General features: G+C 51.5%; 1 protein-coding gene across 1 annotated transcript in view; it reads right to left on the bottom strand.

Moving 5' to 3' along the window:
• Window positions 1-10,367: 10,367 nt before the first annotated feature.
• Window positions 10,368-27,282, bottom strand: part of WWP2 (WW domain containing E3 ubiquitin protein ligase 2) — a 119,723-nt gene continuing 102,808 nt past the window's right edge. Inside the window, exons 11-24 of the mRNA XM_081107031.1 lie at window positions 24,336-24,390; window positions 20,703-20,784; window positions 20,029-20,157; window positions 19,598-19,673; window positions 19,242-19,313; window positions 18,943-19,031; window positions 16,931-17,090; window positions 15,501-15,634; window positions 15,057-15,197; window positions 14,365-14,485; window positions 13,952-14,056; window positions 12,998-13,094; window positions 12,712-12,784; window positions 10,368-12,194 (exon numbers count right to left, since the gene is read on the bottom strand). Coding sequence (XP_080963157.1) covers window positions 12,095-12,194; window positions 12,712-12,784; window positions 12,998-13,094; window positions 13,952-14,056; window positions 14,365-14,485; window positions 15,057-15,197; window positions 15,501-15,634; window positions 16,931-17,090; window positions 18,943-19,031; window positions 19,242-19,313; window positions 19,598-19,673; window positions 20,029-20,157; window positions 20,703-20,784; window positions 24,336-24,390 — 1,434 coding nt within the window. The 3' untranslated portion in view covers window positions 10,368-12,094. The remainder of the gene's footprint in view (window positions 12,195-12,711; window positions 12,785-12,997; window positions 13,095-13,951; window positions 14,057-14,364; window positions 14,486-15,056; window positions 15,198-15,500; window positions 15,635-16,930; window positions 17,091-18,942; window positions 19,032-19,241; window positions 19,314-19,597; window positions 19,674-20,028; window positions 20,158-20,702; window positions 20,785-24,335; window positions 24,391-27,282) is intronic.

Raw genomic sequence — 27,282 nt, 5'->3', positions numbered from 1 at the left:
ACGCAGACAAATCTATCAATCCTTTGCCTTACGGTTACCACTTTGTAGATCATATTCAAGAAGTCCTTCCCAGCTCAAGATCTCTTTCCATGCATACATGTCTATTATACTCCACAAAATGTCTTCCTTCTCTGCAGCTTAACACCCACGTGTGACCGCTAGCTCTATGCTACAGCTAACGTCTGAGCAATAATAACATACTTTAGTTCATCTTTTAACCAAAATAACCAACTAAGAGCTATAGTTCATCTACGTAGTATCTCTTTCCTCATTTTCAGCCTGGCTTCATCCCCATCTCTGACCTCTCAGCATATGAAGACTCGGTTCTCTCCCATCTCACAGCCCCGCATTCTCCATCCTCCACTGTAGCTCTTTTTCTGTCCTTTCCCCCATTAATTTCATCAAATAGCCACCCGTGTTTGCTGCCTTCTCTTCTTTATCTTTCAGACATTTCTTTAATCTTATGCATTCTGGCTCCCCACCCCGATCCCCCATCACTCCACTAACAGTGCTCATCAAAGTCACCAGTGGCTTCCACGTTGCTAATCCAGTTGACCCTTCTCAGCCCTAACCTTGCCTGACTTGACCTCTGAAAGGCTTCTGTCTTGGCACTCATCCCTGCTTCTCTTGGATCCTCTTGCCCTCCCCCACCCCCCTCACATTTTCCTTTGAACCTTCATCTTACTCAACCTATCCACGTACATTTTTTAAAATCCACAATCTAGTTGATAACTCTAATTCCCATAGCTGTTCCTCCTCTTTATTCCATATCCTACCCACTCACCTTAGGAGTCATACTGGTCACAGGCTCACCTTCAGCCTCTGCCTTCAGCCACCTCTTTGTCCTACCATGTGGACCATCTCTGCATTCCCACTGCCCCACCTACGTCCAAGCATCCATATATCTCTTCTGTTCTGTTGCAAGGATTTCCTACCTGCAATTCTTGCTTACCTTCTCACCTGCCCTCTCCTTCATATTCTATTCTCACACCAGAGACACTAAGTTGGAAGATGAACCTCAGATGGAGTTGCTTGAACCTCATTTCATGACTCACTAGCAGCAGCATCACTTTTAGAGCCCCTCTCTTGTTATTTTTTTTACCTTTATCCTGATTTCCACTACCATTGTAACCTCCTCACACACATATTTACACAATTGGTAGACCCTTAAGTGGGTTTAATCATTGTTCTTAGATATGGATTGATCCTGGCAGAATATGCAGCATTATTTTGTATGTGCATGTGTTTTCATTTACATACATATTTTCCATTAGATCTCATCCTTTCCTAAAAGTTTCAGGATATAAAAATCAATCTACATGTGTCCATCAGCAGATGAGTGGATAAAAAAACTATGGTACATTTAAACAATGGATACTATATGGCAATAAAAAAGGAATAACTCTTACCATTTGCCACAGCATGGAAGGACCTGGAGAGTATTATGCTGAGCAAAATAAGCCAGTCAGAGAAAGACAAGTATCACGTGATCTCACTCATATGTGGAATCTAATGAACAAAATAAACTGATGATCAAAAATAGACCCAGAGTCATAGAAGCATGAACAGACTGTTGAACCTCAGAGGGAAGGCAGGGGAGGGTGGGTGGGAAGAGAGCAACCAATGAGCTTGTATGCATATATGCATAACCTGTGGACACAGACAATGGGTTGGTGAGGGCCAGCGGGGAGCAGAGGTTGCACATGGGTGTTAATCTGCAGAGAAGGAAGACATTTTGTGGAGTGTAATAGACACATATGCATGAAAATTCATGCTAGAAAAGAGCATGGGGGAGGGCTGGAGAGGTTAATGGGGAGGCCGGGGGGAGGAGTACCTATGTAATACTTTCAACAATAAAGAATTTTTTAAAAGAAAAAAAATTAATGTAAAAAAATCCACTGTATTCCCATATACTAAATGAAATTTCAGAGAGAGAAAAATGAAAAAAAAATTCCCTTTGCAATTGCAACAAAAAGAATAAAATACCTAGGAATAAACTTCACAAAGGATGTGAAGCATTATTAAAAGAGGCTGAAAAAGACACAAGGAAAAAGAAAGACATTCCATGTTCATGGATTGGAAGAATTGACAGTTAAAATTCTATATTACTCAAATAATACACAGATCTAATGCAATCACCATCAAAATTCAAATGTCATTTTTTAAAGAAATAGAACAAAAAATCATCAGATTTGCATTGAACCACAAAAGACCCCAAATAGCCAAAGCAATCCTGAGAAAAAAGAACAAGCTGAAGGTATCATACTACCTGACTTCAAATTATACCACAGAGCAATGATAATCAATACGGCATGGTATTGGCAGAAAAACAGACACAGAGAACAATGAAACAGAATTGAGAGCCCAAAAATAAAAGCATATGTATATGAGCAAATAATTTTTGACAAAGAAGTCAAAAACACACAATAGAAAAAAAAAGCCTTTTTAATAAATGGAGCTAGGAAAATTGGAAAGCCACATGCAAAAGAAATTATATGGTAACAAGATGATATGACTTTGAGTGGTGGTCACACAATGCAATATTCAGATCATGTATCATATAAATGTACACTTGAATCCTAAATAATCTTATTAACCAATGTTTCCACAATAAATTTAATTTAAAATTTTCAAAAAAAGAATGATACATACCGGCTGAAGCTCTCTATAAATTTTATGGGTTGCTTCCAAATTGTTTTCTAATTTATCATGAATACATAAATTTCTTCTCAAAAAAGATTGAACATTCCTGAAGAAAAGGAACTGTGAATTGTACCATGATTCTAGAATTTAAAAATAACTAATCCTAGCCTGGCCAGCATGGCTCAGTGGTTGAACATTGACCTATGAACCCAGGAGGTCATGGTGCGATTTCCAGTAAGGGTACATGCCCTGAATTGTGGGCTCGGTTCCCAGTATGGGGCATGCAGGAGGCAGCCAATCAATGATTCTCTCTCGTCATTGATGTTTCTCTCTCTCTCTCTCTCTCTCTCTCTCTCTCTCTCTCTCTCTCTTCCTCTCTGGAATCAATAAAAATATATTTTTTTAAAAATCCTAGTTTTAGGGATGTTTCCCCAATTCACTTACTTCTAATCCCTGTGTGAATATCAGAGGAACTAGGGGGCCCTTAATGGAATTATCAGACCCTATGTCAAATACATTAAGAGTGTTATTAATGCCGAAGCCGGTTTGGCTCAGTGGATAGAGCGTCGGCCTGCAGACTGAAGGGTCCTGGGTTCGATTCCGGTCAAGAGCGTGTACTTGGGTTGCGGGCATATTCCCAGTGGGGGGTGTGCAGGAGGCAGCTGATCGATGTTTCTCTCTCATTGACGTTTCTGGCTCTCTGTCTCTCTCCCTTCCTCTCTGTAAAAAATCAATAAAATATATTTTTTTAAAAAAAAAGAGTGTTATTAATATAATTCTGTAGTCCCAGAAATGTTCTGGAAGGTTTATTTGTACTCTCATTCATTATAAATACATTGAAGCATGCTTAAATGGAAAAAAAAATGAATAAAAGTGAAATTGAAAAGACAAAAAAAGGATGTTCTAAAAATGTAAGAATTAATATTTACATTCTCATTTAACAGCAAAAATAGAGAACTGTGGCCTGACTCATTTAACCACATTCTGAACTAAACTAAACTAAAATAAAATAAAGTAGATGCATTCACCCTATTCTACTTTCCCACAGTCTTCTTGTCATATTTATCCAGCGTACAGGGTGGTGACTACAGTTAACAATGCCGTATCATATACTTGTAAGTTGCTGAGGGAGTAGATCGTATGTGTTCTCACCACAACGCAGCCTTCAATGTTCTCAGCAACAATAAGATGGCAATTTTGTGAGGTGATGATGTGTTAACTAATCCTATTGTAGCAATCATTTCTCAATATTATACATGTATCAAATTTTCATGTTGTACACCTTAAACTTACACAACAATATATGTCAATTATATCTCAACAAAGCTAGAAAAAATAATTATCCAGGGGCTTCCATTACCCAGTGGCAGACAACTGATCCCCCTGGGTGGGTACCCCTGTTGGACAGAAGGGATGGGATGAGTCAAAGTGTGAAGCATAAGCTATCCCTACCCCATATGCCCCCTATTTTTACCAAGGGGAACCAATGACAAGGAGTTGCCAAACAACATGACTATAAAATCCAAAAGTCGAAGGATGAAATGGAAGAAATAATGCTTCCAAACCCAGGGCCCACCAGAGCCCAGATGCTCCTGAGGGAGGCTGCTATTGAGACGGGAACTGTGCCCCTTGAGCCAACCTCAGCCAGAGTCCTGGAGCTGCAAAGGCTGTCCTTCGAGCTAATTTACTGCTGTAATGGCACCACCTACTCTGCTGCTCACCCTGTAATTAAGGAAACGGACCCAAAATTGTCCTTGAGAGACTGGACAGGACTCTTGCCAACCGGGTTTGGCTGGAGGCCCAGTTAAGTACTAATGACATCTCAAGGCAGAGTGCCAGTCCCAGGCTGGGCCAGACCCAAGGCCTCCGAGACCATTAGTGGAGCCAAGCAAATGATGTCAGGCTGTGGGCTGAGGGGCAAGGACTGAAATTCCTCCCACTTCCCAAATTTTCTTTCCCCAAGAAAAGAAACAAGAGTGATACTAGTACTTTTCTGCCTATATTCCTGGTTAGAATGATGTTTTGATCTATAGATAATCTTCATGCTGTGGCCCTTTCGTTCATTAAAAATCATGACCACATTCAGAACTCAGAGCGTGGAAGAGATGCTAGTCCACGGACATCTAATCTGATCTAGGATAGTGTATTAGCTATCTATTGCTGCGTAACAAATCACCATAAACTTCGGCAGCTTAACACACAGTATTACCTCACAGTTTGGGTAGGTCAGGAGCCCCGCACCGCCTGGCTGCCTCCTCCCCTCAGGGATGTCCACAGGTGGCAATCAAGGTGTCAGCTGTTCCAAGCGCAGGTGGTGGTTGGCAGGACTCGATTCCTCATGGGGCTGCTGGACTGAGGGCCTCAGTTGCTCACTGGCTGTTGACAGGATGCTGCCCTCAGTCCCTTGCCACATGGGCCCCTCTAACAGGGCAGCTTGCTTCATCAAAACGCACAAGTGAGAAGGCAGTGGTTAGCGAGCAAGTAGTAGATCGCAAGGCTTTGTAATTTAATCACAGAAGTGACAGCCCATCACCTTTGCCACATTCCATGGTTGGAAGCAAATCGCTAGCCCAGCCCCACTCAAGGGGAGGGGGTTACACCGGGAGGGTGTGACTACCATGAGGGGGTCCTGGGGAGGGGGGCAGGAGAAGTCTGCCTCTCACAGACAGGAACACGAATTCACCAGGGTAACTCACCATAAGAGGCTGCAGTGTTTTCTTTTTTAATCTCAGTGTCTAATTAATTTCTTAGAATAAAAACAATGTTAGTAGAAAACGCAGAAGTAAAACATCCCTCTTACTTAGAAACAGGACTATCTACTGGCACCATTGGCTTTGGAGATAGCAAAACAAAGCAAAGCAAATCTTGAGTGAGAAGCCCAGTCTTAGAGGGGTGAGGAGCAAGGGGCTTAATCATGGCAGAATGGCTGAAATTCAATTCTTACATGTAGAATTTATCTTTTCTCCCTCCCAAGACCCCATTAAAATGATAGTCCCTAAATGTAAAAAAAATTCCCAGTTTGCCCGGGCCATTTGGCTCATTTGAGAGGTAGTGTCTGAGGGGTGGATGAGGGACTTCAACACACTCTGGAAAGAGGAGGGTGGGGAGAAATGGCCAGTAGCAGGAGCCACGGCCAAGAATTCACTGGAAGGAGCGTCATCAAGAAGGGTTCTGGCCGAAACCGGTTTGGCTCAGTGGATGGAGCCTCGGCCTGCGGACTGAAAGGTCCCAGGTTCGATTCCGGTCAAGGGCATGTACCTGGGTTGCGGGCACAATCCCCAGTAGGAGATGTGCAAGAGGCAGCTGATTGATGTTTCTCTCTCATCAATGTTTCTAACTCTCTATCTCTCTCCCTTCCTCTCTGCAAAAAATCAATAAAATATATTAAAAAAAAAAAAAGAAGGGTTCTGGTGGGGCCTGCAGGACCTGGGACAAGCTCAGGCTTACGAGAGGCCAGAGTTAGTGTCATGGGGTCAACACATGGGGTTTACAGCTAGCAGACTAGCTGAAAATCAATGTGACGGAGTGAAGTCAAGCCCCCTTTGGGACCTCTGTGCGCAGACTGCCCGCTACAAGCTGCCCCTCCTCTGCCCCCATGCAGACCTGTCAACGCAGAAGGAGTTAACTGAGATGGTAGATTAACCATCTCCAGGACTCAGTGATCAACCAGGACACGACAAAGTTTCCAAAGGTGGGAAGCAGGTGGAGGAGTGTAACTGACCAAACAGAAATGAGCAAGTCCCCAGAGAGACTCCGGCAGGAGGAGACCTGAAAACTGGGGTTGTGAAGTGTCCATACAGAAGAGTTGGACACCCAGGTCCCTCCCAAGCCCCTCATAGCCTGGCCGCCTCCCCTCTCCCAGCTTCAGGGCACAGAGGTCAAGGGAGCTGTAGGCTTGGGGACCCAAGTCAGAGCAGAAGGGAAGGGCTGAAAGCAGACAGAAAAGGCCAGGTCAGTGGCTGGGGATCCGAGCACCTCGGCCCCCTCCTGCTTGCTTATTCCCAGGAGGCCTACAGGCAGGTGTACCTGTCTCAGGTAGGGCCTTCCCCTCGGGCGGGAGCAGAGGATCCACCTCTGGAAAAACTGGTCACTCCAGAGAAAAGACCCTTGAACAGTGACACTGACAACCCCTTCGATTCAACTGCCACCTAACTCCCTTATGGCAAACACCAGCAGGCAAGAGATCCGTGGGTATCTTTCTCTGAAATATGGAGAGACAAGAATTTTGAGGGAGGCATTGTTCTTTCTCTCCTTCTCTGTCTGCCTAGTGTTTTGCAGCTGCCTCCTCCTGTCCTGATGGGCATCCATTCTAGAGCCTGACCGGTGAGTGGCAGGTGGGAGCCTGGCCTGGGGTGACCTAGGACGAGCACAGATGCAGGCCAGAACCTCTGGGGCGGGTTGGCTTGAGTTTCTGCCTCAAGTCTCCATGCTTCTCAAAGCCACAGCCAGGTGCGCAGCAGCAACCGTTTGGTTTTGTTTGCCGGTTGGCCTGCTTCCAGGAGACGGGAGGGAGCCGTGGGCTGGTGCCCGTGCCCGTCTATGCGGGAACATGGAACGGCTGACGCCACAGCAGCTGAACTCCCAGCCTCAGCTTCAGTCTTGCTCAATGTTTTGCATTTTGTTCTGTTTCTGATCCATGGAATTATTTATCCTGATTTAAAACCAGCCTTTTTGCTTTCCTTTTTATATTTTGTGTGCCTTTATTGTGTGTTTGGAGCAGAGAGGTTGATCGAATCATGAAATCACAGTGCCATCTTGATGGAACCGATCTTGGTTTCTAATACTATTTTATCCCAAAAAGAGATAGGGCTCCTAGGGGAGGAGTTGATGCTGTGATGGGGGCACTGGAACTTCAGTTGGGATGAGGATATCCTGTAGACCATCAAATATATCCGGGGGTAACAAACAGAATCGAATGGAAGGGGTCAAAATTGTAACAAGCATCAAAAAGAAAACGAAGATGAATGCCGCTGGGGCCAGCTGATTTGGAGTCAGGCCCTAAGTCCGTGTTGATGTTCAAAGGCTACAAATAATAGAAAATGGCCAATGAAAAGTCACATGTTCCGACCTGAGTCAGCTGAGTGGTGCCCGATTCGTGCAGCACGGACTACAGGAAAGTGAGCTCGGCTGGGGGCAATGGGCTTCAAGAGGTAGACTGAGAAAAGAATAATTGAAATAAAAAGAGGTAGACCGTAGGGAAATGAGCTAAGGAAATAACTTTGGGCGCTGGCTCAATTTTCTTCCCCAAGATGAGGTTGGGGCCTTGTTGATGCTGAGTTTGGCTCAGGAACCAGGAGAGCTTATTTGTAAGCATTCCTCTAAATCAGCGGTTCTCAACCTGTGGGTCGAGACCCCTTTGGCGGTCGAACGACCCTTTCACTGGGGTCGCCCAAGACCATCCTGCATATCAGATATTTACATTACGATTCATAACGGTAGCAACATTACAGTTATGAAGTAGCAATGAAAATAATTTTATGGTTGGGTCACAACATGAGGAACTGTATTTAAAGGGCCAGAAGGTTGAGAACCACTGTGAAATGGAAGCACATGGAGCAATGGGTGAGTTTTTCTAGAAGAGTGAAGGGCCCTAATATTGAAGGGCAGTGGGGAAGCTAGAACTGAGCTTTCCAGACCCAGGGAGACCCCACCTTATGTAAAGTTTCACTGGCACCTGGGAGACCCATTAGGGACCTTGGGTGGCAAAGGGAGACATAACTGCTCTTCATTTTGGCTAATTATATCAGGAACTTACTCTAGTGTATAGGGGTAGGGGAACTCCCTGCCAACTAGTTTCACTTGAAATACTTCAGAGTCAGAAAAAAATTGAGGACGTAATAAAAGCAAAAGGTCATTCGAACCTCTGGGTTGAAAGCTTATGAGAAAGAAATAGTTGTCCAACTTGATACTAATCAGTTCTGGGTTAGACAGTGTTTATATGATCACAGTACTATAAATGTTCTTGTTGCTTTTCCAATAAGCCTTCAAAAAAATGCAGATTTCATTATGGGTCCACAGTAAATGTTAAAAACAAACAAACAAACCAAAACACTAATCGTGTGAAAGGACAGATGCCCAGAGTTAGAAGATGGAAAAGGGAGCAGAGAACTGGGAGGACAGATGGGGATTCCGTTCACCCAGTGGGGTGACAGGGGTCCGGCCATTGCTGAGGCTGATAAAACACGACCTTTTTTTTTTATTATTGATTTTTTACAGAGAGGAAGGGAGAGAAATAGAGTTAGAAACATCGATGAGAGAAAATCGATCAGCTGTCTCCTGCACACCCCCCACTGGGGATGTGCCCACAACCAAGGTACATGCCCTTGACGGGAATTGAACCTGGGACCTTTCAGTCCGCAGGCCGAAGCTCCATCCACTGAGCCAAACCGGCCAGGGCAAAACACGACCTTTTTGAAGGACAATTGGGTAGAATCTGCTGGGATTTTACAAGTATGTCTGGAAGGGCCCAGAAGAAACCAGCAGCAATGGTTGCCTCTAGTAGGTGATCTGAGTGTCTGAGTAACAACAGAATAAAAGTGTGTGTGTAGGGGAGGGACGGGGGAGATAGGCTTTCTTTCACTGCAGACCTTTCCTATCTTTACATTTTAAAACTTTAATAAGTTTTTAAGTAAAAATGAAGGCATATCATGAACAGTCCAACTTCCAGGACCACTGCCCCCTCCAGGAAGAGCAGCCTCAGTGCACAAGACCTGCCCAAGGGCACTCACAGAAGCTTGGGCACAACCACAATGCCTGTTGGGACAGACGGGGTTTTACAGAAACACCGTAATGCGGAATATCACGCAGCGAAGAATCACTTAGAGATATGTGGACGGGCGTGAAAAGGTGTCCCTGACAGCTCATTGCATGAGGCAAGCGAGTTGTTCAACATATAAGAGCTCAATTTCAGTCTATTTGACAACGATATATATCTATGATTTACATATGCACATAAAATAGTCTAGAAGGACCACCGCAAACAGAACAGCAGCTACCTCTGGGGATAAGAGTGAGGAGAACAATTTCGTCTGTATAACATGTGGGCTTTTGTCAATATTTTTCTCAAAGTCTAGTACTGCCCTGTCGGAGATGGGCGGGAGGGCAGTGAATTCAGCTGATAACTCCAGGAAGGAGCCCGTCCGACCATCTCTGCCTCCCTTGAGAAGCAGCACCATCAGGGCCAGGCTCCACCCATGACAGTCATCTCTGTGTTGAATGCAGAGACCCATCAGCCTGGAATCGGTCCCATCTGAACTCTTAAATACCAAAAAAAGTAGGTGGCAGGCCCTTGTATGACCAGGAAGTGAAGATCAGGGACTCCCACTATCATCATGAAACTGAAGAAACACCAAGAAATGTTTCTGGAATAAGTAACTGCCCAGAACGCTATCCCCAGGTTTCCAAAGCCTGTCCAACCCGCAGCCTCACCTGGTGGGTGTGCCGACCCCACCACAACTGCTCAGAGAAACCCAGGCCTGTCAGGGGGAGGCCAAGGATGCCGAAAGGGTGCAGTGAAGCAACTGACCGAGGGCTGAAGCCAGTGAGCCCTGGACCAGGACTCAGCCACCCACCAGGAGTGTGGCTGTCTTGGTTAATGACACACGTTTCTCAAAACCAGCTAGGTCATGGAACTGCTGCCCCGTCAGGACCTGGAGGGTCTGTGGGGCCCAGAGGCCTCTCATCTGAGACCGTGATTTTGGAGACAACACGCCAACACCACCCACAGCTGCTGACTGTTTATTGCACAAGAAACTGGCAATTCCGAGGCAAGGCGCTGGGCATTACAAAACAATCAGATGGCCAACCCAGAGCTACCAAATGATATTCTGTAGACACATGTTATATGTACACAGACGTATGTACACACACATGCACATGAACACACTCTGAATACATGGGAGCCTGAGGCTTCCAAACTCCGCATGGCAGCTCACATCCCGCCTTTAAGTGGCAAGTCACTGCGGGAAGCACAGCAAGTGACTCCAGGAGCCATTCAAACCAGTACAGCCAGCACAGCAGACACGGCTGTCCCTGCAGGGCCAGGGGAAGGGACACGGATCTGGGGAGACGAAACTATCCTCTGAAGGCCCTGGCCGGTCTGGGGGCCTGCCTGGGGTCCCAGGAAGCTAGAGCTAGTCTGCAGCTGGTGCTCGACGCTAGAACCCAGGGGCTGGATCGGGAAGTTCATGACCATCACGGCTCCAGCATCCCGGAGGAGCGTGTCCTTGAAGGTATCAATACCCAGAATGCCCAAGACGGAGCCCAGCGGGGCTCCAGAAATCAAGTCAGAAGTGTGCAGCAGCTCAGGCCCTTCAGCTGCTTCCAAGAGCATCGTCTCCTGTGTGCAGACAAAGCCTCACTTCAAGGCTCTTGGCTGGCGGGGATGCCCTTCATTCTCAACAGGGGACGAAGCGACCCACCTGGAGGCCCACAGCCTGGGTGACTACATCTGGCAAAGGGCGTTTTTCTCTATCAAAGGCGGCGAGGTTGGTGGCACTTGGGACACCACCCCTTCCCTCCCTGTCAAGGCTCGGGGAGAGGCCGCTGTGAGGTCGAGTTGCCTGAGCTCGCAGAACTGCTAAGCTGGTTCCTAAGAGGAGCAGCTGTCTGGGAAATCCTTGGACCCACGGTGCTGGGTCCCTCAAGGTCCCAGCAACACTTGGTGCACCAGCTCCCTGGCAGAGAGTGACAGCAGCACACCAGCAACAAACACGAAGCAACCCTACACACAAAATGCTTCAAGTTGAGGGAAAGGGAAAGAAAGTCCGAGTTTGCTGTTTCCATCCCAGCAACATCCACGCAGCTGGCACAAGCCTCGGCTGGCTGGGAGGAGGGAACTGGCCAGCCCTGAGTGGAGACGGGCCTGCCTTGCTGCTCGGCCTCCACGGCTAAGCCTGCGGGGAAGGAAGCAAGGCAGCCTCCATCCAGAGCTCTGGGGAATTGTGGGAAGAGCTCCTCACTCTCAGACCTTCGTTTTGTACACATCATTAGAAAAGTTCTATTTAAAACAGAACCTCTTTTACTGGCAAAGACTCTGACAGGGACCCCGAGGGGCTAGCCTCCTTCTCACCTAACTAGCCCGTGAGGCCCTCAGCTTGTGCTGCAGCCCTTCGGCACGGGCACCCCGGCTTGCACACTCATGCACACCTAGGGCTGGCCGAAGGGGAGAAGGAGGCTCAGTGAGCTTCGCAGAGGGTCAGCCCTCCAGGCTGCAACAGGTGTTGGGCTAAGGTGACTAAGGGGCTTTATTCCAGACTGCCACCAGCGGGAAGGAGGGAGGGGTGGGCAAGGCCTCTTGAGGTCAGGCTCTGCTGCCACCAGCCCGATGACAGTGTGGTCCCGCGCAGGGCCACCATCTGCGGGGCCTCCCGGGGCTGCGGCCGGCAGCCTCTCAGGCAGGGAGGACTCGTGACTACATGTGTGCAGGGCGCAGGGGAGGGGGTAGCCTCAGTTACTCCTGTCCAAAGCCCTCCGTCTCCTCAATGGCGTACAGCAGCTTCTCCTTCAGTTGTTCATAGCTCTTGTATGGTGGGAGATCCAGACGGTTGAAACTGTTGAGAGAGGGGTGGAGACGTCAGCACGGGAAGCTCAGGGCTGCTGGCCGAGGAGGTTCAAGAGCGTTGAGGCGACTGTGGCTCGACCACCACCCCCACCAGCTGGCGAGATGCGGAAACAGGGATGTCAAGGACCCTGCTCTTGGGGCCTTAATGCTTCAGGTTCTTGGACCACAGAGGGGTTAGGAGAGAGACCAGGCAGCTGGGGAAATGGGGAGTAGGCAAGAGGGCACTTGGGGCAGCAGCTCTTTGCCTGCTGGAGTATAAGTGCTTCGATATCTAATACCCAATATGACGGCCAGGGGGTATGTCTGCTGCCACAACTCCTGAAAGATCAGAGGCCCAGACAAAGGCGGCTGGCATATCACAGCCCCTCCCTTCAACCCAACAGCCACAGACATGCAAAAGTTGCTGGACTCAAGGCCCCAAAGTTGCCCTGTCTACTGGGCTGCCCTCAGGGGTGCATCGGGTCTGTGAGGTTCCGGCCACATCCCAGTAGAACCAGCAGGCTCACCAGGTATGGCTTCGGGGCAGCCAGGTTTCCTTGCCAACCTTGTCGATGCAAAACTTCTGTGGTCCGTTGCTACCTGTTATCCAAAGAAACACATCTCCTATAACAGGGCCGTCCCTCCCTAAGACAGGACCCTCTGGCTCCGCCCACAGATGTCTCAGCCCGGGAGGCGGAGGCCACAGCTCTTGCCCCTCCCACGGACTTGCTTCCAGGAAGTCACTAGGTCCCACCCTCCCTGAGCCATCCTCACCCCCACCCAGGGGTGCCAGCAGGGCAAGGGGAGACGCACCAATGAGTTCGGCAAATCCCCCGACAGGCAGGCGGCAGGTCCCTGTAACAAACTGCAGCAGCCGGATACTCTTCTCGTTGTCCATCTCCTTCACCACCTGCAACTCCGAGAATCGAAGCAGTCAGGTGACTCCCGTGGCCCAGCACCTCACCCGACTCTGTAACTCTCCTCTTTAAGGCTGAGCACACAAAGCCCGGACGGCCGGGGGTGACAGCCACCCACCTGGGAAACCCCTAAGCTGCTCCCTCTAAGAGGCTGTCTTTATAGAACATCCCCGTCAGTCCACGGGGTATGGCTGTCTCAGAACACCTTGGTATTCTCTTCTCCAAGTTCTACTTTCTAAGATATACAAAAAATGGGAGTGGCTACTTAAAAATGGGTACAGGTTGGTGTTTTTTTGGGGGGGGGTAGGGTTGGGGGGAAGGAGGATGAACTGTTCTGGAATTAGCTAATCATGATGGTTGCACAAAAGCCACTGCACTATACACTTTAAAATGCTTAACATGGTAAGTTTTATGGTATGTCGAATTTCACCTCAACCAAAACAGTTATTCTCTTTCTGTGTATTTGCTATACTTCAGAATGACACCACCACCCACACACAGCTCCTTACATACAGGAGTTTCTCTGAATGCTTTCTCATCCCGCATGACTGGAAGGAAACCACGTGACCTATGGGAGCGTTCCCCTGCCTGCGGGCCCCCCTACCACACACTGGCGTTTAGAGCTATCCCAGCTGACCACCGACACTCCTGTCCAATGCACTGGCCACCACCCAGCTGCAACAGCTCCATCTGTCCTGAGACTGGGTTTCTCATCTCCTTTTGCAAGTTGCTGGGGGAGATGAGGAGAGTGCCAAAGGTCGGGGAGGTGATAACACAGCAGAGTCCTTGGGCTTGAGTTCTAGTCGGGTCTCGTGTCCCTTGGGGGCTGCGATGACCTGGCAGGACCCACCTGCCAGAACCACTGGATCTGCTTGCTGTTCTTGGTGTAGTGCCGGTAGATGGTGTTCTTCTGCCAGTCGTTCATGTCTATCTCCTGCATTCCGCACAGCATCAGCTGCGAGAGAAAGGGCGTCAGCCGCTCCAGCCCTCCGGCCACCAGGTGGAACCGCCCCAGGCACTGCCAACTACTTCTGCTGGCAGTTTTAATCATAGGGACAGCACAAATCTTGCACATGGACCCCCTCACACCAGGGGCCAGGGAAGGGTGGGTGTGAGGACCCAAATCAAAGTTATTTGCTTGTTGCTACAGTCCTGGGCAGTATGGGTTCTACGGGGCATTTCTGTGGGTACACAGTGAGGCTATCCAAGGGCAGGATCGCCCCAGAGGCAGGGGCTCAGGGTCCCAACAACCGTAGTTCTCACCTCTAGCTCTTTCTCATCAAAGTAGCGCAGCCACTCCAAGGGGGCCACCTCGTTGAAGCCGTCTAGGAAGGCTTTGGTCTGCTCCTCCACGCCCCGGGTGAAACGCCAGTCGGTCAGCAGCCTGAAACAAAGACAGCCTGTTGGTGGAGCCCGAGAGGAATCTGCTGAGACTCAACTTCCCACTTCTGGGCTGCGAGCCCCGGCTGCTGCCGCCCCAGAGCAGAACCTCTTAACCCTCCCAGCAGCCCGGAGATACTGAATCTGAAATCACCACCAGCACCTCCTCCTCCTGCCGCCGCCTGAGCCTCAGACGTATGGATGTTAACAGACTAGACTGAGACCTGGAGAACACGCACAGGTGAACGCATGCACACACGCACGTGAGATGGTGGGTCTGAGCACACAGGACCAGAAAGAAAAGAAAGATGTCTGCGTTTCAGGACTCGTCAAAGAGAGTCAGCCCTGCAGCCCTAAGTCCACCATGTGGGAAACCAGAGAGCAAGAAGGAGCTGCCACAGGGCTCTGGGCTCTGGCTCCCCAGCTCTGGTCAGCATGTGACCATCCACGGGCCGCCATCTGAAGGCCATGCAAAATGGGGGTTTCTGTGACCCCTGGAGACCTATGGGCCATGCGCGGGCTGCTGTGCCTCTGCTCCCGCACCCTCACTCCGTCTCCCAGCACTTGAGACTCACATGATGTACTCCTCCTTGTTCTCCTCCGTCACTCGGATGCTCTCGCCACCTTCCTTCAGCTCGTGGGTCGTCACCTTGCCCAAAATCTCCATGTCCTGGATGAAGTACAGCTCGAGGCCACACTCCTCTAGGTTGTTCTCTCTGGGGGCACGAGAGCACAAGAGGGAAGACGTCTGTCACAGAAGGGTCTTCCCTCGATCCCGCTCTACCACTCACTTTAGTGCCCCTGGGACACGAGGACGTGTCCCAGGACCGGGGACAGCAGCACGGGCCTCTGCCTGACGCAAGGAGAGAATTCCGGAGCTGCCTCATGGGCACCTAGAAGCTGAGCATCTCCACCAACACCCAGGCAGCCTGGGTGAGGCCCAGAGGCCACTATGGCAAAGAAAATAAAGGCCGTGGGTACCTACTCTCCCCCCAATACGAGGTGAGCGAGGGGCTCACTTGATCCAGATGATGGAGTTGTAGAATTCGGGGTCGATGGACTCCAGGTCCTTCAGCGTCGGTCTCTTGTTGAGCATCCGCTTGTAGAAAGGGAGGGTGAAGCCCGTGTCAATGAACTTCCCGTGGTACAGAGCCTGGGAGGGGGGACGCACAGCAGAGGTTTGCGTTCCTGCAGGCAGGCTCCAGGGTGCTCTGCATCAGAGCCCGGGCACCGTCCGCTGCCCTCTGCCCGGAGAGCACCATGCATCCAGCTACCCCAGGCCCCAAGGGAGGGTCTGGGAAATAGGCAGCACTCCGTCCTGTGTCCTGACGGGGACCTGGGGACAGACTCTTCTCTGACCTGCAGACCACAGGGACGGAGCAGAGCCGCCTGCTCAGGAACCCACCTCGGGCCTGCTGCCTGCCTGGCACACCTGCCTGCCGGCTCCCGGCTCTAGCAAAGATGCGCCCACACTCACAGAGAAGACTCGCTCAGCACAGCTCCCGGTGGCAGCCCTGACTCGCCGATGCTCAGAGCTGGGCAGCACCAGCAGCCAAAAATAATGCAGACGCCGCTGACGGCGAGAGCTGGCGGGCCAGTGGTGAGTAATAGTCTAGGGTTTTACTGGCCTGGCGGCTGCTGGGCCAAGCAAATCTCTGGACCTGGGAAAAATGTGCCCACTTCCTGAGCCCAACACCTTGGCCAAAAACTTCCAGACCAGAGGAAGGGACATATTTAGTCACCGGCTCTTGGGCCCTCCCGAGAGGGGAATAGGGCGAAGTAAAGGAAAGTTAGCAGTGAAACAGCAACTACCAAATATGGCAGTGGGGCTCCCGTGGGTTCCCCTCCTCAGTCCTGCTTCTCCACCCTCAGGAGACATTCAACCGGATGCACGTGACATGACCCCCTGCCCTGTTCACGGTATGTTCCTATTTCTAGGTAAGTACAGATAAAGCGTGCCACCCCTTCCCTACCCTGCCAGCTCCTGCCAGCTCCCTCCTCCATCGGGCACCACCCAGTCTACTAGGGTCTGTTCTAAGCCAGTGCAGATTCCATATCCCCTGACACAGGCCAGTGTCTCAGCAGGACAGTCCCCAATGCTCCCACCCTGGGCTGGTGGCCGGTGCTGGCACCCCCAGAGGTGGGCGGCAGGTGGGCAGTTATGTGTGCTCAGCCCATCACCCCAACACCCTCAGAAGAGCACTTGTGAAGCCTGTGACGACCCAGGGCCCTGGCTTTGGCTCGACGAGTCCTCCACAGGTCACCATGGAGAAACCCGCTCGACGCCCGTGGGTGGGCACTGAGAGAAGTCCGAACTAGTCCCGAACTCTCTCTGGCTTTTTGCATGTTTAGTTAGTTCCGTGAGGATGACAGTGGCGCTGCTAGGGTGTGTAGGGTCTGGCTCCTCGGCTGCCCCCCTCCCTGGAGGTCTCGTGGCAATGAACCTTACCATGGCGATGAACCTGCCGATGAAGCGGAAGTAGGTGAGGTGGTCGGGGTTGATGGAGGAGGCGGGGTTGATCTGCAGGCAGTAATTGTTCTTCCCGGCGTATTCGAATAAGCAATACATGGGGTTGAGCACCTCATGGGACAGGAGGAAAAACCACTCTCTGTGAGAGAGAGAGAGAGAGAGAGAGAGAAACAGGACTAGCGGATCCTCCCCTGCACGCGGGCTGGAGGCGCACCGCTCCTCTGCCGTCCTCCTCAGCTGCTCTGGAGACACGGGTCCTGGGCAGGCGAGCCAGCAGCTGGCTAACCTGAAGTAACAGCAGGTCAGTGGACAGGGTGGGGTCAGACCCAGGGTGAGCGAGGACGACAGCCACGCTTGAGGGTGACGCTCAGGAAAACGTGAGTGTGTCGGCTCCGGGTGGGCATCCAGGACTTTACATCTTAATGGCAATGGCCCCTGGCACCCCGGGGCCACCATGCACAGCTGTGCAGGCTGTGCACTACACAAGAGTACTATGGCAAAACATCATAGACTTGCACATTTATTGCAACAACTTTCCTGCAGCCAAGCTGTTTCTTTCTGTAAAAGCCAGAATATCGCCACCATTTTCCAACATGGAAGTGTCTTGAAATAAGGCATCTTTTTCTAAATCTTGCAGTGATGCTGTATGAATAGCAGCCACCCCGCTTCCACCCAACCTGAGCAGGTGGCGTAACATGAACACATGCTAATGCATTCCCACCTCCTGATGCATGAACTGTGATCCATGCTGCCTGCAGACTATAAACCTCACTCCCACCGCAGGTCTCTTGCTTTCCTTGCACTTTGCCCGCTCCTCCCCCAGGCCCCATTACCAGACCTTGCTTGTCCTTCTGCATGTTCATCTGAACCAACACCCAGGCCTTAGCATCTCTTTGCACTCTAGGTACAAGCCTCAAACCAGAATTCAGAGTCCTTTTGGGCTTCAGCTAAACCCACAGGGGGACAACCCAACGAGGCCAGTCCCTGGCTGCTGGGCTGTTTGTGGCCAGGCAGACGAGGAGTCCTTCGATGCAGAGGGTACCCCGGTATCCTGTCCGTGGTTCTACCCTGTGGTAGAACAGCATGACGTAACCTACCATAGGGTAAAACCACTGGCAGGACACAGAGAGACGGACACACACAGGGCGGGAGCCACACCAGAAGCCCACCAAGCAGAGCCTGGAGAGGAGGTCACCACGGTCACCACGGGAAAGACAGCCATCGATCCACGGGGCCAACACAGAGGGCAAAGCCACCAACGAACAGAGGACCAGCAGCAAGTTAACCCAACACCAAGCGAGATGTCCCCACTCCGAGATAGGTGAGTGAGCCGAGCAGTCACCACAGGCTAAGATACTCCTCCTCTCTGCCGGGGCCCTTCAGCCCCATCGTCCAAAGCAACTTTTTGCTAGAGAGTCTGCTAACTTTTGTAGGTGGGCTACGGTGAGGGCGAAACAATGCTTTGGGCTCTTTTGGGGGTTGTGTCGGCCGTTTGAACTGTACTGACCCTGTGTGAGTAACATGCAGCTGAATGCTGGTCAAGGCCCTTTGGATTGTGACACAGCTTATCCATGCCGGGTATGTACCAAGATGCCCCCACTTAACCTGCCCCAGCGGCCTTAAAAGTAGGAGAAGTCCAGGGGTGATTTTAATGGACGACCACATGGCACCGATATTTAGCTGCTGCCCACCGGTGCAGCAGATGGTGTTCAAGCACAGAAATAATGACAGATTGGTTGGTAAAGGAGCCATTGCCCTGAGCTGTCCCTCTGGGGCCCCCATGACCCAGTAACTAAAGGTTAGTGCCCAGCCCAGCAGGGAACCCTGGGACCCAGTTCCAGCATTCGAACTGGCCATAACCGTGCCCACTCCTGAAGAAGTGTAAGGGCACTGGCAACCAATCTGAGCAAGGAGGAGGCAGCTTTCCGGCCACAGGCCCAGTACCCTGGGGAAGTGGGGTGCAGCGCAGCCTTCCCGGGGCACCGACTCACCTGGCAATGCCCCCGTAGTCCAGGCCCTCCTCGCCACGCATGATGATGTAGAGCCGGCGGCGCAGGTCGTAGGGTTTCATGTTCATGATCTGGGGAGACAGAGCATCATGGCCACCCTGCCACTCTCCCTTCAAGGCAACTGGGGGCAGTGGGCAGGGGACAGACAGCACTCACCGAGGCCCAGGCCTTGGATACTCTACTGTGTGGGTTTAATAGGCCACGTGATAGAAGACGGGGTGCTGGGAGGGGGCCTTTCACCTGCTTCTGGACTTAGATAGATACCATAATTATTTTCTAACCTGTTGGAAAGAATCCTCAAAAAGTGTCTGCCTGGAAACGCTGATCTTCACGTGGCTGGGGAGGGCATTTGACTGCAAGGAGAAAAGATAAACCTTGAATCAGGCCTCAGGAGGTAATTATTCAGTCTGGTCTCCTGTCTGTATGAGGACGTTTCCCTGTCTCCCTGGGCCAGGAGAGGAGAGCCTGGTCCCTAGGAATGGGAGCTGGCTTCCTGGAGACAATGTCAAACAACGGCTGGGTCGGGGTCAGATCAGTGGCCTGCCCCCAGCTGACCAGACTGCTGCTGGGCTCGGAAATCGAGCTGAAACAAGTCCACCACCCCACCCTGCAGGGACGGCCCAGCACCAGAACTCACATGGCAGAGGAAACGGAACTGGTGATACTTCCACCGGAAACTTCGGTCATAGGCACCAGGGGAACCTTGCTTCGCCCTGGGAAGAGCAAAGAAGTTCTGGAATCTGTGATTTCTCAAAAACTAGCAATATATCTGTTAGCCCTAAGGACAGCTGGTGCTATTTTAAAGACGAGTAAGTTAAGGCATAAAAGAGAGGAAGTGACTGCCTTTAAAATCTTTGGCAGATTTGAGAAGTAAAACAAACAAAAAACCTAGAAATAACGACAGATTTTTGCTTTGAGAGAGAGAGAGGAAACCACTGGTGTTACTCTGAATAACTGGGGTGGCCCCCTCCTTCCCCAGCCCTGCTGATGTGACATGGAAATTGGTCACTAGAGGGCAGTGAGAGCAGCTGAACATGGATACTGCTGTCGCCTGTGGCAAGTCCTTACCCTGACTCAAACCCTGGGCGAGGATCCTTAAAGGTGGTGGTACGGGTATTGTGGTCCACGAAGTAGCGCACCCCCTCGTTGGTGTACTTCATCTCCCACCCTGGGGGCAGAGCTGGCTCCTGGATCATCCTGCCAACACGGGAAGAGGAAGAGGGGGGTTAGGGCTGGCCTCACCTTCTGGGCCTCAATGCTTAGGAGGCTGGGGTCCCCAAAGTACTCCTTTCTCTCTGCTTTCACCCAGGTTCTGCAAAGCTTTTCCTTGAGGAACGGTACCTGGTACCACCCAAGTCATGAGGACAGTTGTGAAGAACAGAGAGGTCGTTTACTGCCCCAAGGCCCAAGAACCAGCCCTCAGTGGCCATGGCCATGGCCATAGCCTGAGTGGCCACCAGCAATCCTGAGGCACCAACTGCCCCAGTCCCAGACCAGCTTGGGTGGGGGAGCACAGGGTGAAGTCATGTTATCAGCAGCGTGCACAGTCAACACAGCTACCAGGAAAGTCAATTTAAGGAGCCCCTTTAGGCTCTCATTCGGCTGACACTGTAACACGAGGGTCTCCAGGCACTTGTGTGTGGCTGAAGGTCCCAGAACACTGGCCATAGAGGACAAATGCAGTCCAAGGCCATCAGCCAGTGCTGAGCTGCACAGGGCCCCCTCCCAGCCCGAGCCCTTACCCCTGGGTCCGAGGGTCCTCCCACTGGGTGGTGCGCGTGTTATGGTTCACGTAATACACCCGTCCGTTGTCCTGTCTCTTCTCTGCCAGGGAGAAGAAAGAAAGGAGGACAGTCAGATTGGGACATCTTGAGCCCTGTTCTCTCCCGCTCTGGGTGCCCCTTTCCAGGTGCTGGGGTCTGACTTGCCGCCGCTGTTCCCGCCCTGTTAGAGAAGTTTATCCAATAAAAGCCCAGCTCACACACATCTGTCACTGGCAAAAAGGACAAAGAGAATCTTGCCCTAGTGGGGAGTGGTGGAGGGACAGTCACATTTCCAGCTCAGGATCAAGCACTGTCTTCGGTTGGTTGGTTGGAGGGCGGGGGGCAGTGTGGCAACACGGAGGGGGAGCAGCCCAGCTGAAACCAGAGGCCTAATTGCATCCAGCTGTGTGCAAAGTGGAGGCCCTCACCCATGCCCACCCCCCACCCCTGGCCCCACCAAGTCCCTGACAGCTGGTCTCTGGTCCTGCCACCGCTCTGCCCACCAGATGCAGGGACCCAGGCGCCTGTGGGGGTTGCATTTCCCTCACACCTCTCTGATCAGCACTCCACCTACCCTCCCTTGGTCTTTTTTCTCCTCAGAGGCAAAGTTTTGTTCTAAAACTCTCACGTCCCAGCAAAACCTCTATGTTGCATATGTGCAAATAAATGCAGGGGCTGCGGCACTTACAACGCCCATCTAGCGCTCACACCTAAGGGCATGCGTCCAGCATTTGGGAGAGCTCAGACATTCTCTCTCTCTCCTCTGGACAATCCTTACTCTCTTGCTCTTTGCCTGTGCACGGAGGATGGCTCTGGGGTCCTCTAGGGAGGAAATCTGGGCTTCAGGAGCAGACCTGAGTCTAGTGGGGATTCCGGGCCCTGGAAAAGGTTAAAAGGGACACCCTATCAGCTCTGAGTGGCTGGAAGGCAAAACTCAGGGCAAGGCTCTGAACCCAAGACAGGTCACCTTCCCCAGGAAGTTTCTGAGGCTTCAAATCTGTTTCTATCTTGAGAACAAATGATGCTAATGGCCCTCTCTCACTTACAATGACAGGGAAAAATTAAAAAAATAAACACAATCAGTTCCAGAACCTAACAGGGAAACTAAAATATAAAAGAAGCAGAACTGGGGGGGTCCCATCCCCTTGCCTCAAGTGTCAGGCTGCAACATTCCCATTACCAACCCAAGACTTTGGTCTCCGTATATCTTACCTGGTATCCATTCATCGATAAAAAAAAAACAACACACACACAAAAGGAGTCAAGAGAAGGGGCCCAGAATTGCTGCAGAGCTCCCCCCACCTCAGAAGCGCTGTGGGGCTGTCCCACTGAACACAGGCTTCCCGAGAGGGACCTGCGGGAGGGAAGGGCTCCCAGCCAGAGGCTTCTGCTCTCAACTGGACCCTCCACCTCTGCTCTGCCGGGGCCTCAGTCAGCTCACCACCAGGCTGCGGGATCTGCCCTCAGGTCTGAGGCCTGTGCCCTTGCCTCTGGCACTGCTCCCTGCATGGGGGGCCTCGTGTGGTGCCTCGGAACTGCTTTGCTGCAAACAATTTCATACTTTGGGGCTGGGAGAGTCCCGAGAGCATCTAGCTCAGCCTCATTTAGGGAGAAATGGACTCGGGAACATTCGGGCTCATGCCCAGGGATCAGGGCAGCTGAGGAGAGGTGGACCTAACGCTGAGATGCCCCGACCCCTGAGCCGACGCTCAGGAAGGACCATGGGTCTGTCATGGAGGAGCAGGAAGGGACGCAGGACTGAGAGCAGGAGGACACAGCAGACCTGGCAGCAGGCTCCTGCTAAAGGCAATTCTCGTTTAGTTTTGCTGCTCTTTCTGTTCAATCTCCGCTCTCCCTGGGGCGATGCCTGCACCAGCCCTGGAGAAGCCAACACAAAGCCCGAAGGATTTGATTAGGAAGGCCCCTGGCCCTCGGCCAGATGTTCTTTTTTCTCAGTCGCATACCCTTTAGTTTTGTCGGGTTTTCCTCATCATTTGTAAACAGCACCGACTCCAAGCGTGGCTCCGAGTCCCATGTCAAATATGTCACACGTGGCTTCTGGGAACTGTTTACAAGTCCTTGCAGCCACCCTTAGTGGTGACCATCATTTAGCAAAACTGGTACAGAAATACATTACTTGACTCTATGGAGAAAGGTGCAACTCTGAGCCCCCAGCTCCAGGTCACAGGGTCTACTGGCTGCCAAACAGCATTACAGATTCTTGTTTCATCTGTTGAGTTTCCCCCTATCTAGACAGGGGTCCTGTGCGGGATGCCCTCGCCTTTGACTTGCTGCCAGTCTCTGAGACAGCAATGGCCCTTCATCGGCTCAGGGAGCAAGGTGGATTCTCTAGCAGAAAATCAACTGTGTGGAGGCCTCCCTCACTGACATATCCCACTAGGAGGACGGGAAGGTCCCTCCAGTGCTCTGGAATGCTGCGGTAATTCACTAAGTGATACCCTGCAGGTCCCACGGGGTTGATGCAACCTCGTAAATTACTACCAGGGAGTAGTTGTGTCTGCACCAAGGGCTCAGATGCGCATCCTGTCATTGTCAGCCTCTCCATCTTCGCTGGGGAGCATGCCCCCGCCCAACTTAATACCATCTGTGAACACCACCAAACCCGCACTTACTGTCTTCTGCCGGCCTAACCAATCAATTAAACCCAGCACAGGCCAATTCCTGCTACACGGTCGGTCCTCTTTAGCTCCCAGGAGCTCTTGCCTGCTGAAAAAAATCCTGACCCAGCTCAGACAGCGACGGAAAGCACCCAGTCTCACCGTCTCTGATGACCCCTCTTTGCATGACCACTCCATCCCAGAAAAGCCATGACGCCTGTAATTTCTCTCAAGTCATAAATATCCATCTAACACTACTGGAAATCAAACCGAAGACTCAGGTAAGAGGCAGCTGTCAATGACAAGGAGAAGCCAGCCTGATGCCGTTAGCTAGCAACAGTGTACTTCAAGAGAGTCGCTGCCCAGCGCTCAGCTGGCTTCCCTGCGGCCCCTTTCACAGCTGTGTTCCCCCAAAAAGCTGGCTTCCATTAGCTCAGGGGTCGGAGCATCTCAGCGTTAGGTCCACATCTCTTCAGCTGCCCTGACCCAGGGCACACGCCCCGAATGTCCCCGAGCCCCATTTCTCCCTAAATGAGGCTGAGCTAGATGCTCTCAGTCCTCCAACATCTCAGCTGCAAAGAAAGGTTTGGCGAGGTGGCTCCTTTCAATCACATGGCCACGGGCCTGAAACAAATGCATCTGGGAATCAGCCACGTCAAAACGTCTTAGTGACAGGATGGGTTGTTGGGTCGACACCTTGAAAGTCAGGACCAAAACCCAACAGTACCACAGCCGCTCGGGGGACTTCTTTCGTAGCGTCCCCCTCCTTCCGCTATGGCGGGGGAATGCTACGGCCAGGGGGACTCCATTTCTTTCCCTGCCCTCTCGCTCCATGGCCTGCAGTTTCTCCGGCTGGGCATCCCCACAGAGCGTGCTGGAAAGCAGTGACCTGGGAAACCGAGGGAGGGGAGAGAGGACTCGCAGGGAGAGCACGGAGCAGGGCGCAGCACCCGCTAGGGGCGGCTGAGGGACAGACACGGGACTCGGTACTTACCCCAGCCGGGAGGGAGGGGGCCCAGTGGGTCATGGTCGGTTGAACCACTCGAAGACTAAACACAAGAAACAGCAGAACACAGAGGTTAAAAAACGCCGCTGGGTAAAAATAAATTGAAAGATAAACCTAAAAACGCCAACAACTCGTTTCCACATTTGGGCTCTTTGTGGAGGAGATCGTGGGGCTTTAGGTGACATCCGCTCCCCTCAAAAGTCTTTTTCAAAAAAGAAAAACTGAAAAAGAACCCTGCACGCTGAGGACCCAGATAGGTTTTGGCGAGGGTGGAGTGAGGGGGAGGAAGAGGTGCGCAGATGAAGGCGGGCCAGGGCCCCGGAGGCAGCGGGCTGGCCCCAGGCATGGCCGAAGGGCCCAGAGCCGGGCTGCTGGCGAGCTCAGCCGGCCCAGTGCCTCCGCTCAGCTCCTGCTCTGCGCGGCCAAGGCAACTGAAATCACCACCACCTCCAACTTTCTCCAAGAACCACACACGGGAGGGGAAAAAATATCGCAGGCCTTTCCAATGAAATCATTCCCACAAGCCCTGCCCACGCCCAGAGCTTCCTGGCTGGGGGCTGGGCCTCCTCCCTGCACCTCCCTCCTGGGTGCGCTGGGAGAGGGAGCAGGGTGTGCAGCATCGGCCCAGACTGAGGGCACATTCATGCCCCAGGCCCCTCACCTCCCCCAGGAATGTTTTGCTTCCCTTCACAAAGCACCTTTATTCTCCTCCGGCCTGAACCTGAAGTTGCACAGTGTTCTGTGTGTGCCTGTCTGGGGAGGTGGGGCTGGGGGCGAGGTGGCAAGAGAGAAGGGGAGACAGGAGAAAGAAGGGGGAGCTGACTCCAGGGCTTCAGGGTCGCTGTTTACCTTAGAGCCCCCCACCCCCAGCCAAACTCTGTTGCAAGGTCCCTGGGGCGAGGCTGCCGCGAACCAAGAGTTCTCATATCCTGCGGGGAAGGGGGTGCTGTCAGAATCTCCTCATAGTTAAATAAAACAAGTATTGTTCTGCGCTTTCTTTCTTCCTCCCTCTCTCTCTCTCTCTCTCTTTTCTGAAACATTTTTATTTCACTTACTAAAATTTAATCATTACATTAGGGGATCAAGTTCTCCGTGCAGACTGGGAGCTGCCTGGCTGGCCCCTTTGGAGCCACACACAGGCATGAGGATGAATGGAGCTCAGTCTCGTCTTGAGAAAACATTGGTGGGGCTCAACTGCCAACGAACCCCCTTTCACGGCCACCCTCCACCCCCAGCTGAAAGGACAGAGAAACTTTCTTTCCAAGGTGGCAGCACAAGCAACTCTTCCAAAGTGAGTTCCAACAAAGACGCTTAAGTCTGGAAACCATAGGTTCCTTGACGGGACAGAGCCCCCTTTCAGCAGCGGGCCTCCAACCCAGCAGAATGAAACTGCACCAAGGTGTGGGGAGCGGGCTGTCCTCCATGTAGGGCACGTTACCATCGGTGTACCGTGGAGGACGTGCGCAGTATCGCCACCACAATGCAGTTTGGTCTGATGGTTACTGAAAAAGATCTCCCAGATTCACAGCGGTCGTTTTGCTGGGGGAAGGGTGCAGCATCTCAAGTTCCTCCACGTTTGTTTGCAACACCCGTGCATTTCAGAGAATGAAGCCAAATACAATGTCGTGGGGCAAGTACTGAGCTGCGGCAATGACCTTGAAGAAGGAAAGAACTACAGCAAAGGTCATTTTAAGAATTTAAAAGAAGCATTTGGTGCAAAATGTTTGCTGCTTCAGGTCTTTTCTTGGAATGGGTGGACAATCCACAAGCAATGAGGGGCTCCAATGGGTACCAAGTGGGTTTCAGTGGACTTACAGGCATCTTTTGCTTAACTGTATAAATCAACAGACCAAATGTCTTTACTGACAGTCTCTGTGACCTGCATTGAACTACAAACAGAAAATATTTATCATCCCCCTAACTGGTTTGGCTCAGTGGATAGAGCAGGGGTCCTCAAACTTTTTAAACAGGGGGCCAGTTCACTGTCCCTCAGACCGTTGGAGGGCCGGACTATAGTTTAAAAAAAAAAAACTAGTCGGCTGCTAAGCAACAGGCAGCGGCGGCAAAAACACCCGGCGGGCCGGATAAATGTTTTTGGTGGGCTGCATGTGGCCCACGGGCCGTAGTTTGAGGACCCCTGGGATAGAGCGTCGGCCTGCGGACTGAAGGGTCCCAGGTTCGATTCCGGTCAAGGGCATGTACCTGGGTTGCAGGCACATCCCCAGTAGGGGACGTGCAGGAGGCAGCTGACCGAAGTCTCTCTCATCGATGTTTCTATCTCTCTCCCGTCCTCTCGTAAAAAAATCAATTAAAAAATATATATATAAAATATTTATCAGCTAGCAAATAACACACCATCTAGAGTGTAGGCATATGACTTAAGAACAGCCAATCAGGTGCTCCCACCCAAATTTGCAGGGACAGGAAAGAAAGCATGGGGGCTGTTGGAGACGCCTCACTGCTTCAGTAGAGACCACAGCCCATTGAAGCACCGAGTGTTTGGCCGCAGACAGATGAGCGATGTCCTAGGCAGATCATCGCTTTGCCCTGCCTACCCCTGGTTTTCTGCCAGAGTTAGGTTCTTCATCGTTCTGTGAATTCCCACTTGATACATTTTTTTTTGCTTAAGCTTAACCAAGCAGGTTTCTATTATTCATCAAAATGAACACTGACTAGCATACAAAACACAGGGAGGAGAATAAAAAGAAATTATCAGCCCTTTTCTCAATCCTTGACTTTTTAATGTCACAAACTTCATACAATGGTGGCTCTCTTTTGTTAAAGTGATTTTTAAAAATGTCTTCAGCATCCTCCTACTCTCACCTCCAACGCCTGTCAGAAGAGAGAAGAGGAAGCAGGAGGGAGGGAGATAGAGACCAGAAACTGATAAACAGGAACACGGGAACTGGAGGCACTGGGAGCCGACCACCTGCCC

The sequence above is a fragment of the Myotis nattereri genome, assembly GCF_964212035.1.
Source record: "Myotis nattereri genome assembly, chromosome: 15".
NCBI lineage: Eukaryota > Metazoa > Chordata > Mammalia > Chiroptera > Vespertilionidae > Myotis > Myotis nattereri.
The sequence above is the reverse complement of the archived record's forward strand: the minus strand, read 5'-3'. Positions and strand labels throughout refer to the sequence as shown.